At 40.6% G+C, this 18,979-nt stretch overlaps 1 protein-coding gene across 1 annotated transcript in view; it reads left to right on the top strand.

Moving 5' to 3' along the window:
• Positions 1-16,176, top strand: part of LOC124264908 — a 32,073-nt gene extending 15,897 nt beyond the window's left edge. The window contains exons 2-12 of the mRNA XM_046699689.1: positions 1,087-1,236; positions 1,658-1,782; positions 2,229-2,358; positions 3,995-4,206; positions 5,243-5,323; positions 6,254-6,377; positions 9,966-10,016; positions 11,203-11,280; positions 11,745-11,870; positions 12,527-12,595; positions 13,284-16,176. Coding sequence (XP_046555645.1) covers positions 1,087-1,236; positions 1,658-1,782; positions 2,229-2,358; positions 3,995-4,206; positions 5,243-5,323; positions 6,254-6,377; positions 9,966-10,016; positions 11,203-11,280; positions 11,745-11,870; positions 12,527-12,595; positions 13,284-14,320 — 2,183 coding nt within the window. The 3' untranslated portion in view covers positions 14,321-16,176. The remainder of the gene's footprint in view (positions 1-1,086; positions 1,237-1,657; positions 1,783-2,228; positions 2,359-3,994; positions 4,207-5,242; positions 5,324-6,253; positions 6,378-9,965; positions 10,017-11,202; positions 11,281-11,744; positions 11,871-12,526; positions 12,596-13,283) is intronic.
• The last annotated feature ends 2,803 nt before the right edge of the window (positions 16,177-18,979 follow it).

The following is an 18,979-nucleotide window of genomic DNA, read 5'->3' as shown; positions in this document are numbered from 1 at the left end:
TGAGTATATGTGTGTATGTGTGTGAGTATATGTGTGTATGTGTGTGAGTATATGTGTGTATGTGTGTGAGTATATGTGTGTATGTGTGTGAGTATATGTGTGTATGTGTGTGAGTATATGTGTGTATGTGTGTGAGTATATGTGTGTGTGTGTGAGTATATGTGTGTATGTGTGTGAGTATATGTGTGTATGTGTGTGAGTATATGTGTGTATGTGTGTGTATCTGTGTATTTACTGCAGCATATTATGCCAATAGAAATGTGAACATATATAAAGGTTGGGGTGGGGGCAACTCTATCAAAGTACTTGAACTGGCACCTTAAACTCCACTGTGTTGCATTGCAGAGATGTCACATATTAACGTCATGCATCTGTTGGATATTGACAGTGAACATACAGAGATGTCACATATTAACGTCATGCATCTGTTGGATACTGACAGTGACTATACAGATGAATATTAACGACAATTGATACTGACTATACAGAGATATCACATATTAACGTCATGCATCTGTTGGATACTGACAGTGACTATACAGAGATGTCACATATTAACGTCATGCATCTGTTGGATACTGACAGTGACTATACAGAGATGTCACATATTAACGTCATGCATCTGTTGGATACTGACAGTGACTATACAGAGATATCACATATTAACGTCATGCATCTGTTGGATACTGACAGTGACTATAACGTGATATCACATATTAACGTCATGCATATGTTGGATTCTGACAGTGACTATACAGAGATATCACATATTAACGTCGTGCATATGTTGGATACTGGCAGTGACTATACAGGGATATCACATATTAACGTCAAGCATATGTTGGATAATCACAGGGGCTATATAGGGTTTTTAACATTTCATCGGTAAGCGTCTTTTAGATCTCCACAGTGAATAATAAGTAGTGTCATTTGTCTATGGCATGCAAGTTGTGGATGATTAACGGTAAATATGTGGTGATATCACATATCAACGTCAAGCATGATGTAGACATAAACTCGGTTCGAGATAATCGGCTATTCGTTATAACGACTTCGATATAACCGAAACTGACGTTGTTTTTCAAGGCTGTAACGACAGTGATCTGCCCCCGAACGTAGGAGGAGACTTCATGGGACCACCGCAGACTTTGGAGGTTGAAGGGGCTCTTTACCGAAACGAGACACTTGGAATTAGCTACTCTCAAGTGGTGATCACTTGGACACCGCCGGCAACAGGTATGCTTCAACGTAGCGTGTGACCATCTTCAGTTATATTTTAATTATGGCTAATAAGCTCTATCCTTGCTTCATCACTTGGGGTTCCACCCTCACTCACTTACCCACTCACTCACTAACCCAGCCACCCACTCAACCAACTCACCCACTCACCACCTCAGCCCCATACGTACACACAGACCCAACCACACACATCACACCAAAATCGAGAACTATTATTCTCTAGTGGGTACATATTATATTTAATAAATACATACGCCTTTAAAGTTTTTTTCTCCTTTGAAGTTAAAGCTTGCAATAGCTACGTTTGTTAGCTAAATGAAATCTGTGTGAAAGTTTGGTGTCGTATATATCCTGTTATAATAGTTTCATTGGATTCTAAAAATACTATCCTCTATTATGTTATTCATTGGTTTTGTAGCTTCCGGATTCAAGAATCTGAAGGGGTTCTATGTGAAGATTCAGAGGGTCATTGCAGGATATCCGATGCCAGTTTGTCGGGTGTTTGACTTCTCCCAGAACATTTTTTCTTCGGAGGACTATAAGGTAATCATGAATATATGAAATACTATGAGTGACAATCTCGTGATCTCGACCTTTGGTAAAAAGCTAAATATGGAAAAGTGAGAGAATGCAACCATGGAAAGGGAACTAATGAGAATGTGCTTGGATCTGTTTTGGCCTTGACTCCACTCAAGGGGACAATCATGGGGAGGCTAATTTTACAAAATATGGATACATTTTATTTCGCTAAGCGATTTTGTGAAAAACACAACAACAATACACTGTCCAAGAAATATTTATGCTTCAAGCTGTTGAAAAAACGTATTGTCTGCTGTTAAAAGTCATCGTGAGACAGTTTTGATTGCTGTTGTTTTTAATATTTTATAACATATTTATTGTTTAAAGTTTGATTAAAAGATTTCTGACTTACAGCAAAATTATTTTCGGACTACAACATTAAACTAACTGAAAGCAAATTTCAATTTCAGCTGACGTTCAGGAAGAAGATGCTCGGTTTCGAAGGCGGTATCAACCATCTTTATCATCTGATGCTGTACACCCTGCCCATTGCATCTGCATCAAAGTGGCAAAGCCAGTTCTTCAAGCTCCAGTCCCCAGGTAATCAGACTGTTTGTTTGTTTGTTTGTTTGTTTGTTTGAGTTAACGCCGCACTCAGCAATATTCCAGCCATATATCGGCGGTTTGTAAATATTCGAATCTGGACCAGACAATCCGGTGGTCAACCTCATTAGCATCGATCTACGAAATTGGGTGACGACAGCATAAAAGTGCTTTGGTCGCATGGTTAAACGAAGCTCAATTGTCCCCATGCTACTTGACGTCTACGCTACGACTGTCGAACTGTATATACACTCAAATACGTCCTGCCCTGCAATGCAGCGAGTTTCACCAAGTGATCTTCTATCTTCCACTGTCGTAAGTCAATGTTAAACCATTGAGGTTACGATCATCAAAACTCTGAGGTCTCTTTGTAATACGTGGCTCCATTTAGGCACTTGGTTCCTATCAACAAAGCATTCGTAACGTTACTACCTGTCGTAACTCTATTATTTATCATAGAAGTAGCAGTGCTACGAACGTTTTGTGGATGGGGACCCTGGTCCTCGTCCCACAAAGTGATGGTGGCACTACGACTGTACGTGTACGTACGTTCGTTAAATGTCCAAACATTGATTACACAACAGTCGCGTTTCCTGTTGACTGGGTTCCGTCCTATTGCGCAACTTAGTACAATAACCAGTCCAGAATTTTTAGATCAATTCATTTAGCTGGATATATAAATATTTATCCGTATTATTTGATACATCTAAGCACTCGTATATTGCAACACTACGACCCTTCTAATCCTTGCAAACACGTCGTGCAGCGTGCTCTGTCGTACAGCGAGCTCTGACAAACAGAAACCTGGAAATCGTGGAAATCTCAAAACGAGGCTCTGTCGCTAGAAAAGGTTGGCGGTCTGGTACGAAATTAATATTATATCAATTGCATTGTACGTTAAAGAACTACATTGAATAAGCGCAAACAAACGATAACAGGTGTAACCAGTGAGCCAGATGCATTGTGAATAATGTTATGACCTCATCAAACAGGGGCCCTCTGTGACGTCTTCGTTAAGGTCATGCTGCCTACACCGCGCCATAAAATATAGAAATACGATGTTATTAAAGTTCATAATTAAAATTCATTGGTAAATACCAGTTTCTTAGGAAACAAGGAATTGGAATTCAGTGTAACCATAGTTGTTTGTGATGTCTAGTTTCACTTTCACATGAAAACATTCAGATCGGCTGAGAAGTAGGTCATTGTCTGAATAGGTTAATGAGACTCATATTCGGTTTGTAGGTTATGGCAGTCTTTCTCACGCTCCCTCAATGCCATTATTTTCCTTACTGCAATACGAAAGTTGCAAAGGAAGCAAGTTAAAATTTTCTCAGGTTCTATCTCACTTGGGCTCCTTTTCAGCTTCAAGTGAGCTAATGGGTTTTAGTTTGTCCCGTTTTAAGCAATATTCCAGCAACATTCAAGGCGGGGGACACCAGAAATGAGATTCACATATTGTACCGATGTGAGGAATCGAACCCGGGTACTCGGCGTGACGATCGAATGCTTTAACTACTAGGCTACCTCACCACCCCCTTTTCAGTGTAAATGACATTATTTGTTTCTGTCGAATGTAGTATGCATTTTAGAGATTATAAGCGTTAGTGTATGGTTGCTTGTTCTGTTACAGATGTCAATTCACCGGGATGGTGGACAGCCGCTGTGTCATACACAAACATCTACCCCTCAGTCCCAGCAGCAATTACAGCCCGTTTCAGCCTGGCCCCCAAGGAATTCAACTTCACAAATTACATCTTTACCCTGATGGGAGAAAGAGATACCTTTAATTTCCTCGAAAGATGCGAAATTTCCATCTTCCAGGCGTCCACTTGCCAGGGCAAGGTAAGTCAGTGACCATGCGCTTTAAGCCTTAATTACTTAAAGTATATTTTTTTTAGTTTTTAGTTTCCTTTTGAGCAGACTTGTTGAATAACCCTTCCAGATCTAAACACAGATGTGTATTACTTAAGTTTACACCGATGGTTTAAACATGATCTAAGTGTAGTTTATTATTTATGTGGTAAGGTCAATGGCCACTAAGGGCAGATAATAAAAAGAATACATGTAAGCAGACAGTCATTTATTACGAGGATGTGAAGAAAGGGGAGGGTGTCAAAGTTTATTATTAAAATATATTTTATATACTGACGTTCAAAAGAAAGTACACGCCTGGTGATTTGGGGTCATTTTCCACAACACAACGTAAATATTTTGGAAAGTGTTTTGCTTGTGACTTGCAAGTTACAAACGTTATGGTTGCAAAACAAAAACACCACAATTACTTACATGCCGAAAATTCCAACCATTACCAAGAGATTGAATGAAAATCATTTTATATTGCATCGTAAAATGTACATTTTCACATACGCCTCTCCAGGGAGGTGTTTTTCAGGACCTTCACCAAGAGACTGTCCAACCTTTTTGTGACTATTTCCTGATTACCCCCGAATATATCCCAGACAGTTAGATACAATCCAATTGTCATCTCCTAATCCCATCCCATCCCATTCAATCCCTCCCTATTTCGTATTATTCCGCCCCATCCAATCTTCATCCTAATAAGTCACTTACAATGCGATTCTTGAGGCTAGCAATCTGACCCCGGGCGGGCGGCGGGGTATCCTAGTGGTCAAAGCGTTCGCTCGTTCGCCAAAGACCCGGATTCGATTCTCCATTGGGTACATTGTGTGAAGACCATTTCTGGTGTCCCCTGCAGTCATATTGCTGGAGTATTGCTTAAAGCGGCATAAAACTAACCTCACCCACCCTCTCCTTTTTTAAGTCATGTCCGCAAGAAAGCTCGATGGTGGCCAGTTGCCATAGCTCATTACTATGAAATTTTAACACGAGAAATGACTTAAATTTTCTTTTTTTTCAGACCTATGACAAACCTGCAGCTAATGCTACCTCGATCACCATAACGTTCACTGTGACTGTGGTGGACGTATACCGGATTAGGGTAAGTTGATGTTTACCTTACACCAATAGACAGACAGACTGTTTTTATTCAGTAAAGAGGCCTTCGGCCCATAAGACAGGCAAATGACATTCTATTTAATGAGCTCGAGAGTGTGCAGTTTGACTTTTCAACTCTAGTGCACAGGCCCTCGTGTCTTTGCGAGGATTAAAGATTTTAAAATACATATATAAAAATTTGAGATGACCCCCGACACGAAATGCTTTGGAGTGCAATACATCAGGATGAGAATAATAAATCATGCTATGAGATACAAAGCTTGTGAAGAAACCTTGGAAACAAAATAAAGGAACACCTGTCCTTTCAAGTGATCCCTTATTTTTTTCGGTCAGTATATATTACCATTAGGGTTTTAAGTTGCCAAATAGAAGTAAATGTCATAACACAGTTACAGTGGAATCTGTCTATTATGGACTGGCATGGGACCGACTCATTTGTCCGGATTGTAAAGCGGTCACTCGTATTATGGAGAAAACCGGATTACACAGAGTCCTGATTTGACAGATTCCACTGATAGCATTCTTAAAACGTTTCCCTTATATATATATAATGGCGCAGTACGGGATGCTAAGTATTTCACCATGATTGTCTGATTCGTAGACGATCATTATCGATCGGTTTTCGAAGGGTCATAATTCTGTAGACTTTAAGTTTTAGAGTAAGTGAGTATGGTTTTACGGCGGCAGGTAGCCAAGATAGATAGATAGATAGATAGATAAATAGATAGATAGATAGATAGATAGATAGCTAAAAGCGGCGTAAAATTAAACTCACTCACTCACTCACTCACTCTCACTCTCACTCTCACTCTCAATCTCAATCTCAATCTCAATCTCACTCTCACTCTCACTCTCACTCTCAATCTCACTCTCACTCTCAATCTCAATCTCAATCTCAATCTCAATCTTCTAGATGGAGCCTGATGACCCCTACTGGAACGATCCCAATCGCTGTCTGTGTTACGAGAAGACATCCAGCATTGTTCGCTCGTGTGTAAGATGCATCCTTACCGTAACAGGGGACATTGCCGTGCGAGGTAGGTTATCACCTGTGATGTTTGGGGGCGGTGAGGGTAGCCCAGTGGTTAAAGCGTTCGCTCGTCACGCCGAAGTCCCGAGTTCGATTCCCCACATAGGTACAGTGTGTGAACCAATTTCTGGTATCACCTGCCGTGATATTTCGACCCTCGTGCATTCCGAAGCACGGTTACCTTCTAACTGACTGATAGCATCCAAATCGTCATCTATCACTTCAAAAGGATTAACATTTGAGGTCAGGTGAGGTGAGGTGAAATTGGGTTTAACGTCGTGCTTGAGAATATTTCGCTCATATGACGACGTGCATGCCTGTGTATGTGTATGTGCGGCTGCTTGTACTAGCTCAGACTGAAGCTGGTTTTATATTGCTAGCCCACTGAGATACCATGCCGCAGTGAAGCATTAATGGGTACAACAAGGACTGGTCGACTCGTTGTACCCATTAATGCCGAGCGCCAGGCAGTATACTGTGTCTGAGATATCCTGGGTATTCATGCTTCACTGCGGCATGGTATCTCAGTGGGCTAGCACTATAAAACCAGCCTCAGTCTGGGCTAGTACAAGCAGCCGCACATACACATACACAGGCATGCACGTCGTCATATAAGCGAAATATTCTCAAGCACGACGTTAAACCCAATTTCACCTCACCTCACCTCCGGGCGGACGCTCTAACCACTACACCACGGAGGCGGTCGAAACGGAAGAGACTATCTATGAAACATTCCAGAATGTCCTTTTGTTCAATTTTTCAAATTGGGAAGCCTGTTTTTAAAAGTAGGCAGGAATGCATGTCAGCAGCTTGAGTGTTGCTCTGCAAAGTTCGAGAAAGCTTCTTTCCGACTGGCTACTGTCTAGCTGGTCAGTTGATTGGTGGGGCGGCGGGTGTAGCCTAGTAGTAAAGGAATTTACTGGTCACGCCGAAGATCGTGATTGGATTCCCCGCATGGGACAATGTGTGAAGTCCGTTTCTGGTGTCCCTAGCCGTGATATTGCTAGAACATTGTTGAAAGCGGAATAAAACTAAACTCACTCGCTCACTCACTCATTTGAATGGTTGGTCAAAGTTTGCTAAAATCGTTTTGACGTGACATGTGGTGCGATATCCTCAGGTCTTTCGGTGGAAATGGGGTCTTTTGGCGCGATTTTTTATTTTCGTTTTTGATGCTGTAGAATACATTTCAGGATCTGCTTTGGTAGTTTCAGCTGACGAGAATACCTTTTTTCGTTCTGGTTATTTAAGGAAGTGTATTGTTGTAAATGGCATTGCTTTCGGCCGTGATGATCTAGACTACTAGTTGTCTGACTCCATGTTGTAGAGTGAGTGAGTGAGTTTTACTCCGCACTCAGCAATATTCCAGCTAAATGGCGGACCAGACCATATAGGTCAGACCAGACAATCCAGTGATCAACAGCATGAGCATCGATCTGTTCAATTGGGAACCGATGACATGTGTCAACCAAGCCAGCGAGCCTGACCCCCGATCAGGTTAGTCGCCTCTAACGACAAGCATGGGTTACTGAAGGTTCATTCTAACCCGGACCTTCACGGGTTTCCATTTTGTAGAAGCCGCGGTGGCTGAATGGATTACATCACTGACCGTGCTACCGTTTAGCTGTCTGACTCTGAAAATAGGGGTTCGAATCCGGGATTGGAAAGTGTAATCCGAAAAATAAGTTACACTTAACCACTTGCCACAATGCCATTCATAGAATATCGTTTGGGTCATTGTTTTGAGTTTTATCAAACTTAGTTCACTGCCTTTGGTTTGTCCTTTAGAGATCTGCCCCGTGAAGATCCGGGTTAGAATTGATCTTCAGTAACCTACGCTTGTCGTAAGAGCCGACTAACGGGATCGGGTGGTCAGGCTCGCTGACATGGTTGACACATGTTATCGTATCCCAATTGCGTAGATCGATGCTCATGCTGTTGATGACTGGATTGTCTGCTCTAGACTCAATTATTGACAGACCGCCGCCATATAGCTGGAGTATTGCGGAGTGGACATCAATAAACGCAACAGGGATACAATGACATGTTTCAACTAGGGAATAATGAGTGAGTTTAGTTTTACGCCGCTCAACCAGGGTGATGACACGTTAACAACAGGGGCACAAAATGTCTGCCACCCCACATCTCTGTGTCATGACATTTTTAAGGAGTCGTCAAAATACCCCATGTGTAATTTATGGAATCCTGGAAGGGACATTGTCGCGTTGTGGCCCCATCTAAGATGTGTAAAATAGCCTTAAAACGTGCGACAACGGGACAATGCGACATATTTTGACCTTGAAAAGTGTTGCCATGCCGCATTATCTTCATTTGGATGAATAGAAAAATATTATTAATATTCGAAGTGCGACAATGCGACAATGCGACATAGCGTACAGTCAATACAACAAATGGCCAAAATGTCCTTGGTTAATTAACCGCGACAATGTTCATTCTAGGATTTCATAGTAATTTCCTACTTATATCTACTGTGTATTTTTGTTGTGTCTTGTTTCATATTTCTGTGTTTATTTGTTTCTGTTTCGTATTTTCCGTGTTTTCATTTCACCCATCATCATCATCTTCATCATCATCATCATCATTAGTCAAACTCATTAATTTGGACCCCGTTAAGCTGGAAACCCTTATATCCAGGTGACTATTTTGGATATCTGTATATTAATAACAGTCCAGAGATGATTCGCCAATTTAGAAATTTGTTTTTAGCGGGAACCGCCCGGGATCTGACTGTATCTGATACTCACATGCCAACATATCACAGTTCTATTAATCCCTGTCCGTAAATGAAGCACCTGTTCCAACTTTTGTAATCTCCCACCTTGGGCATGTATCCTCGTATCACTGGTGATTTCCGTCAGATTTCTGTTGAATGTTATTTCATATTGTTCGTTTCAGTACCATTTCATATTTTCATATTCCTCGTCATATCAATCATGCCGTGTGTACCCTGCTTTCGTTAACTATTTTTTATTTACATAACTTGTTTATCTTCGTTTTAATTGGGATTGTGTGTGATTATGTGATTTAATGTAATTGTAATTCGTTAATTGTAACAGTACTATTACATTTCAACATCACTTTGAGAACTTTTATGTGTTATTATTTCATCTCACCATTTAATTTTGGAACATAAATCAATTATTTGTTCTAAGTTATTAAGGACACAAGTCGACCACTGCTTTAGTTTGAGCCACGACAGGATGGTCGTGAATTCGAATCTGGCATTTGTCCCAAGATAATTGGCTTTATAGCACCCTGAGTATCCTCTGAGGTAGCGTAGTGGTTAAAGCGTTCGCTCGTCACGCCACAAACCCGGGTTCGATTCACCACATGGGTACAATGTGTGAAACCTATTTCTGGTGCCCGCCGCCGTGATATTGCTGGAATTCTGCTAAAAACGGTATAAGACCAAACTCACTGACTCACTCAGCAAGCAAGTAGGAATTTGTCATTAGGTGTCCATGTGACTATATGACTTAACTGTCAATCAGAGTCGCGTTCAACATGAGTTACCTGTGGCCAATGTATAGTACAGTGGATTGCTGTTGACTGATCAAGCTGTCTTCCTTTTAAGGCGGGTCACAAGACGAAAGCTCAACAACAATGCCTCGTACGACTGAGCCAGGTAAGGTTGAGTATGGGTATTTATTTACGTGAGCGAGTGAATGGTAGTTTAGACCGCTTTGGCACCATTTGGACCCTGCCAGATCGGCCTGTAAATGACAAACAATCCACAGCATGATACGCCTGGTCTATCTAAGGCTGCTAGTGTGTTTTAGTGGGTGAATTGAGTTTTGAGCCGCAGTCGGCAGCTTTTCAGGGTTGCTAGAGCGGCCTGTAAATATCCATTTCAAGGACAAACAGGTCAGAACCTGTTACGTTTGATCAGGCGAAGACGAAGTGAATGGTTTTTACCCTACAGCGTTTCCATGGAGACTTGTTTCATTTGTCTGTTTATGTGTTGGTTAACGCCCCACTCAGCAATATTCCAGCTATATGACGGCGGTCTGTCAATAGTCGAGTCTGGACCAGACAATCCAGTGATCAACAGCATGGCCATCGATCTCCACAACTGGGATACTATGACATGTGTCAACCAAGTCAGAGAGACTGACCACCCGACAAGCATGGGTTACTGAAGACCGATTCTAACCCGGATCATGACTTGTTAAATTGTTTAGTCACGAGCAAAGATTCCAGCTACCCAGATACGATGTAGCACTATCAGCCAAGACTGGAGCCCGACCACTAATTCAATATATACTGCTCAAAATAAGTTAAACACAATATTTTTAAAATGCTTAATCTGCTAGAACTGTAGTGTACAGCACTCCATATCTTCCTACTGCCTACTGCCTATTGTCTAGTCACAATGCCAATCAAAGCTACGATACTGTCGGTTTTCGCTGCCGCTTTAAACAGCATTGAATGATCCTCTGCTATGATATAGGCCCAGCCCTCTAACATATACAACCAACAATATATTTACAAGACACGATTAAGGTACATATAATAGTTGCGTCTGTTAACTCTTCAATCACAGAACGTTAAAAGCACAGTTCAGAAGTTTCGGTGCGTATTAAACATTAATAACAATAGATCGTGTGCCTCAATCATTTGCATTCGGAAATACTCGTTCTATTTCATTTTGGAGTTGAAGAAATCTAATATGCTTGTCAGATTTGAATGATCCATGATCCATGATCCATGATCCATGTAGGTTTAGGGAAGAGAGGGGACTATAACATTTGATGATAATGACATTGTAAATTTTATTAGCTGTCCTAAAGTTCCGTATCTTTACAATCCAGGAGCATCGCCAACAGCGCCCACGGGGACAACGGGCACAACAACAGGCACCCAAGACAGTCATTCTGTGTCTCCATCAAGTAAGGTGTAGATAGGATCTGAGATTGGGGCCTTGTATATATACCGACCAGCAATAAAAACGCAACTCAGAATTCATGAAAATTATACTTTTTTGGAGTTTGGATTTCATACTTTAACACAATTATTTTGAGTTCTTGAATTGCTGGTCAGTATAAGATAAACCGAAAACGTCCATATGATATTTTATTGAAAGCATTTGAAATGAAATTCATTATTACTGAAAACGTATTCCCAGCGCAAAGGGAGAAAACTCTAAAGTGTTTGGAGATGTATTGAGTTTTTCTGACATGTCTAAAGCAACACGTTGCTAACACTGAATATTGAATGTATTATTTCAAGCGGAAAAGGGAGATAACTGGGTTGTCTACGTCGCCTGCTGCATCTCCATTTGCAGTGGTGAGAGTTGCTTCGCTTCGGCCTGTCAGAAACCTCTCTAATTATGATCCCGGACCAAATGTTTCAGCTGCAGCTGCAGATTTTCTGACGTCAGAGGATGTGATCACGGTTGTTGCAGCGCTTGCTGGAGGCCTGGTCGGCATTGTGTGTGTATCTCTGGTGGTGGTCCTGCTCTGGAGAAAACATCGTTCAGGTATGCAGATGTATTGCAGAATGGGTCCAATGGACCCGGACCGACTAAACGATATACTCGGTGGTTTTGTTTGTTTGTTACGCCGCACTAAGCAATGTTCCATCTATATGGCAGCGGTCTGTAAATAGTCGAGTCTATACCAGTGATCAACATCATGAACATCGATCTACGCGGGAGCCTGACCACCCGATGCCGTTAGTCATCTCTTCCGACATGCATCTCTTCCGGTCAATTCTCTCTCTCTCTCACTCACTCACACACACACACTCACACACACACACACACACACACACACACACACACACACACACACACACACACACACACACACACACACACACACACACACACACACACACACACATATACATGTCCCCCCGCCGGGATATTTCTGGAATGTTGGCAAAGCGGCGTCAAAACTAAACTCACTCACTCACTCACTCTTTAAAGTTGCGAGGACTGTGGGCGACTATCCCTAGCCATATGTAGGAACTTCGTTACTGCACACATCAATGAAAAAGATTCATTCACACACATTCATGTATCACAATTCATTATCGTAGAAGCTGGGCCTTACTGTTTTTATTCCATGTAAAGGAATAGATGTCGAGTAGAATACTATTTGTTTGCTATTTAATTATTTTGTATATTTTCAGCCGGAAACAATTTTGAGGTCAACACGAAGCCCGGCCAGAACTATCTCAATCAACAAAACCACTCTCATGGTATGCTTGAAACGTTACTGAATAAGACACTGAGTGAATGAGTGAGTTGGCTGGTGACTGTTCTGTAGGGCGTTGGCTTCCGTCTGGGGACATCCATATGTTTTAGGGGTCCTCCTGTGGAGTGGTAACATGTTATATATCGCTCCGTAGCCTGTTTGTTTGTTTGTTTGTTTGTTTGTTTGTTGTTTAACCCCGCATTCAGCTAAATTCCAGTTATATGGCGGTGGTCTGGAAATAATCGGGACCAGACAATCCAGTGATGAGCAACATGCGCATCGATATACACAAATGGGATACGATGACATATGTCAACCAAATCACCCGATACCGGTGCTTAAGACCAATTCTAACCCTTGTGTATCCAATCTGGTTGTCAATTTATCTATGTATTAAAACGTATTCATATTCTGACAGAGTATAATTCCTTTTGATGCACATTAAACTATTACGAAACAGCAAAACAGACGAAAAAACGCGGAAACATATCTCGATGACTTTTACATACAATCAGTAAGGTTAAACGGCATACACTGTTCTTAATTCATTTTAGAGCAGTTAATTCAATAGGCAGCCTACTCTCTATATATGTATCTCTCAGTCGATTAATCCAAGGGCGGTCGGGTAGTCTACTCACTACTCACTCATTCACTCACTCACTCACCCATTCACTCACGTCCATGTCTTCCAGCTCATCCCGTGAAGAAGGTATACTTGTTGTATGCCGAAGATCACAAAGATCACATTAATGTGATCACCAATCTGGCCATCTACCTGAAAGACCACTGCAAGTGCGAGGTGTTCTTCCTGCCGTGGTTCCGCGGCACCATCCAGACAACGGGCGTCTACCAATGGATCATGACCCATATCGACCAGTCGGACTACGTGATCCTCATCAGCTCGGAGGCGGCGTACAATCTGTTCGATACCAGGAGCACCAGCACCACCTACAGGGCCGACGACGAAGGCCCTGAAGGTGACACCTTCTCCCCTGCAATGACCCATGTAATGGCCAAATCAGCAGAACCTGGCTTCTTCAAGAAGACCATTCTGGTATACTTTGAGTACACCAATGAGGATTTCGTCCTAAAGGAGATAAGCCCAGGTCTTCAGTACAAATTGCCTAAACACTTTAAGGAGCTGATGTGCCACATCCATGAGGTCAATGCCATGAACAGGAGACAGATTGAAGGTATGGACAACCTACAAGCCACAACAGGAGGCCGCAACGTCTTAGAAGCTGTAACCAAAGCCAAACACTTCGAGACATCGGATCCAGATTGGTTTTGTAAAAGGTTCCAACGACAAGATTCAGCTTACGGCTCCCAACATGAAGATGAAGTAGAGGACTCTGTTTCTTGGAAACAAAGACCTGTTTATGCCAACGAAGGATATGACCATGATGATGAAGTAAAGAGTGCTGTCACCTATAATACGGCCTATGCCACAGCTCACCTCGAAGATATGGCTGCTCCTAGCGAGGTTCCAACTGACACGTCAACAAACTTCATCAATATGCAACTTCAGCGTATCAACATGGACAACGGAGGTGTGAGCAGCACGTCCCCCTGGCTGCAATACGAGAGCTATGGCTTCACTCCACCCAGTGAGTCAACTACACGGACGGATATCGCCGTCGACGTCGACAGCATCGGGGATGAAGATGTGGACGTCTATTTCCGACTGGACAGTTCACTGGACATGAAGATTACAGGCAGAGACGTTTGAAAATCCTATTCATGTGCAGCTGTTTTGTAAATCCATACTGGAGCCTTTAAATATCACTTCGCAATGTCATCCACATATAAACATTGTTCATATTATGTCCATGTGATTCTGCTTTGAGATATGCAGGTGTAAATTGGAGCCTGTTAATATCACTTCATAAAGACATTCACTTATAAACATTGTTCATATCATGTTCATTTGATTCTTATTTCACATATGCAGGTGTAAATTGGAGCTTTTAATATCTCTTCTACAAAGTCATCCACATATAAACATTGTTCATACCATGCTCATGTGCACCTTTTTGAGATAAGCAGGTGTAAATTGGAGTCTTTTAATATCCCTTAGCAAAGTTGCCAAATATAAAATTGTTCATACTGCCATTGCATATTTGGCTAATAGCACTCATTCCTGAAATGTCATATTTGTATTCACTTCTCAAGGCTTAAATTACAAATTACACATTTTGTCCAGCGGATGCGGAATGGCTGTGAAAGCTAGGGTACTGGAAGATATTGGAGGGTTCTTCTAGTGTTGGTGTATGGCACACCGATTTCACATTTATTAAGAAATGAAAGATACCTTTAAAGATAATTACGATCATAGTGTACATAATTGTATTAGAAATTAATTCAAGATATCTTCCGTTCAATTCAAGATATCCTGAAATAATTTATTCATATCCACAAACACATTACAGATATGTGTCACTCAATTAGAGATATCTTCAATTCAATTAGAAATATCTTCAATTCTGGCCATTACTGCCATCTAACATCAAATTAAAGATATCAATACTAATTTTGAAGATATCCTTAAATCTATTATTGATATCTATAATACAAGTAACAGGAACGAACGGCAAAAAATATCTGTTCACAGTATCTTTAATTCATTTCAAGACATCTCCAATCCAATTAAAGATATCTCCAATTCATTTCAAGATATCAGCAATATTATTCTTTCCAACATATCATTATTATGCTTCGTTATATCCTTACTTTTTTTCACGATATCATGAATTTCAATACAGATATCAATAATTATCTAAATACGAGATATCTTTACTTAAATTCAAGATATCTCTATATACATTCAAGACATCTTTAAAACAATTTAAGACATGCGTATTTTTAATATATGTGAAAACGGCTTGCCATACGGGTGGATGGACGTGTGTGGGAGTTTACAATTTCAGGAGCCTCGTGCAATAATGAAAGCGACCGAACGGGTTGCCAAAACCGAACACAAGTGTATGATGTGAGTAGGGCGTGTGTGCAATTTTATCATTTCGTATAAATTTGAACATAAGATACTGGATATAAATTGTATCGAGGAGATGGTTTGTGTGTCTGGTGCCTATCGCTGTGACGTCACATAATATCCACAACAAAGGAATTCACTGTTAAGCGGTTCCTTTTATGTAAAACCTTATACTTATCGCACAGCACCCCTGAAGATCCGGGTTAGAATTGGTCTTCAACAACCCATGCTTGTCGTAAGAGGTGACTAACGAGATCTGGTGGTCAGGCTCACTGACTTGGTTGACACATGTCACCGTATCCCAGTTGCGTTGATCGATGTTCATGCTGTTGATCACTGTATTATTTGCATACAGCTCGAATACAGCTCGAATATTGCCGAGTGCGGCGTAAAACTAAACTCACTCACTCACCTTTATGAATGTGTCGTCAGTAAGGGCTGCAATACTCCCTCCATCCTGTGAACCTTTGTATAAAGCATATCTTATATTTTTTAAATGTTTTGTTCTTGTACATACTAAATCTTCTGCAAAAACATACATTTAACACTTTGCCTTCAGTGTATGAATGACGTGATGTAATAAATTATCACTGTTACCTTCCCACAGTCTGTTGTTTTTCCCAAAAAGAGACATACAACTAAACTCACTCACTCAATTATTCTTATGTGGCAAGGGGTGGTGGGGTAGCCTTGTGGTTAGAGCGTTCGCTCGTCACGCCCGGGTTCGATCCCCCACATAGGTACAATGCGTGAAGCCCATTTCTGTTGTCCCCCGTCGTGATATTGCTGGAATATTGCTGAAAAGCAGCATTAAACTAAATTCAGTCTTACTAGGCAAGAACTGTCCTCGGGGCTTTCTCCTCAACCAGAAACCCAGCGGGATTGATTAATGTAATTAATGTAATTAGATGCTATTTCGAAATAAAACAGTTTTTGGTTTTCAATACAGCTTTCGTTGCTGGTCAGTCGGCTTGGAGCCAAAAATCTGAGTGGGGTGTCGAAAGCAAGCAAAAAAGTGTCACACTGGTCACATTGACATTTCGACCATTTGTCACATTATCATGTTGTGAGGAACCGGTCACCTTTCGGTGAACACCTGGTGTCATCAAGTGTTACGGTTAATGATTTGCCTTGACAAAAGGTTTAAGAGTCCCCTTTGAACCAGCAACATAGAACGAATCTTATAATTGTAACAAAACCAAAGTTTGCACAGTCACATGGAATCGACAGACCAACTCTGATGATTTGTCTCATAATTTTGGACACCTGAATAAAAAGTTGTATAAAATAAAAAACGATCATTATTTTGTTGCCACTTTTCGCTATGTTTTACGAAGGTGGACCACTTGCTGGTAGAACAGCCAGGTAATTAGCAACAGAGTTGGTCTGTCGATTTCATGTGACTATGCAAAAATTGGTTTTGTTGCATTTATTAGATTTTGTGTTAGTGAGCAATTCATCGGTCTCAAATGATATCAAACGGACTGTCAACCTTTGCTGAAACTGAACTAAACGTCTTAGAATAAATAATAAATTTACACAGGTCTGTCTCAACAAAGAATATATCATACTGACTACACCATTGGGTGTGTATGATACATAAAAAACATGTGTATTGTTTTGTTAGGATAACATGTAATTGGCATTATATTTTCCCTTACAAACCACCTCTACAGCTTTATATTGCGGTTTCATTCAACAGTACTCAAACACAGCTGTAGGATTATGTCCGTTTTGGAATTGATATGTCAGGGAATTTGTTTTAAGATCCAATATTGTTATGATGACATAAATTCGAATTTAATCCCATAGTCATGCTATGCAGGTGTGTTTTATACATATATTTACAATTTCACGTTCAACAAATAATATGTATAATGACTGCTAAAAGGTCGAGCACTGTCTTGAAATGTGTAAGTACACATGCGTGTAGAAATATCAAATAAAATTACAACATTGTACAATGCAGATATCTATTCATGTAAAGACGGAGAAAAGATTGACATTACAGATTTGTTTGAGTGAGAATTTGAAAAATGAGTTTGCAGCAAAGAAACATACATAGTCTAAAAATAAATTTGGGTTTTGTCCAGCCAATTATACTGATCTTATCATTGTGAAGGCAAATTGCATGCATACACTGCAAGTGATGGTCAGTAAAATATAAACTATTTGATGTTCACAACACTGAACAGTGTCATTATAGATTTTGAAATAAAATATGAAATATATTGTTGTTGATTTATATGATGAAATCCTGAAGTTGGTAAGTAACCTTGAATATGTATTTAGATTAGTATAGCCTTTTCTTCTATTCTAAATGACCCGTGAAGGTCCGGGTTAGAATGTGCCTTCAGTAACCCATGCTTGTCGTAAGGGGCGACTAACGGGATCGGTGGTCAGGCTCGCTGACTTGGTTGACACATGTCATCGGTTCCCCATTGCGCAGATCGCTGCTCATGCTGTTGATCACTGGATTGTCTGGTCCAGACTCAATTATTTACAGACCGCCGCCATATAGCTGAAATATTTGCTGAGTGCGGCGTAAAACTAAACTCACTCACTCTATTCTAAATTTTAAATATATATCCTCAATTTATCATAAATGAAATGCAGTCATTGTAAAGTTGTTCAACGGATCTCCACTATTCATCCATACAATCCTTTTATATACCATACACAATAAACTCATGTCAGTGATTTCCACGGTGTTGAAATTGTATAATAGGTAGATAATGATTGACATAATTCGTCTATGATTGTCTATTATACAGTATCCTGAACACTTGTTATTCAACTTTCTGTTATATACCTGCTGAATATGTGTGTTGTGAAGAATCCCAGTATGTACGAAATCCACACGTTGAACACAAGACCTTCACATTTCGCAACAGCTAACCACTGAATTCCATGCCTATAGCCTCATCAGTCATAAAATGAAAGAGTATGAGTACGTATAATATGAAAATACACTCCAGGTTTAACAGTGTAATATCTAGACATCTAGTACAAGACTTGAATTACTTACATTCCAAAACGTCAACAAAACGACAAAACATGGCCTGAAATGAACGATCAGCTGATTCCACGCTTCGAGGTGATTCACTATTGCAGTATAGGCAATCATGGTCATATCTGATTATCAAGGAATCATGGAACAACTATTTCAGCCGTTTCAGGGAAACGATATACTGTCCGTGGACCAGCGTGAACGTTACCGGCGAAGGTGAAGATTATACTGGTCAACTGTTGGCTGGTTGGTTGTTGTTTAACGCCGCACTCAGCAGTATACCATCTATATGGCGGCGGTCTGTCAATAATCGAGTCTGGACCAGTCAATCCAGTGATCAACATCATAAGCATTGATCTACTCAACTAGGATACGATGACATGTGT

This window comes from Haliotis rubra, unplaced genomic scaffold (assembly GCF_003918875.1).
Source record: "Haliotis rubra isolate DU_JTF1 unplaced genomic scaffold, ASM391887v1 Scf95, whole genome shotgun sequence".
NCBI classification, from domain to species: domain Eukaryota; kingdom Metazoa; phylum Mollusca; class Gastropoda; order Lepetellida; family Haliotidae; genus Haliotis; species Haliotis rubra.
Note: the sequence above shows the minus strand (reverse complement) of the source record. Positions and strands in the feature narration are given on the sequence as shown.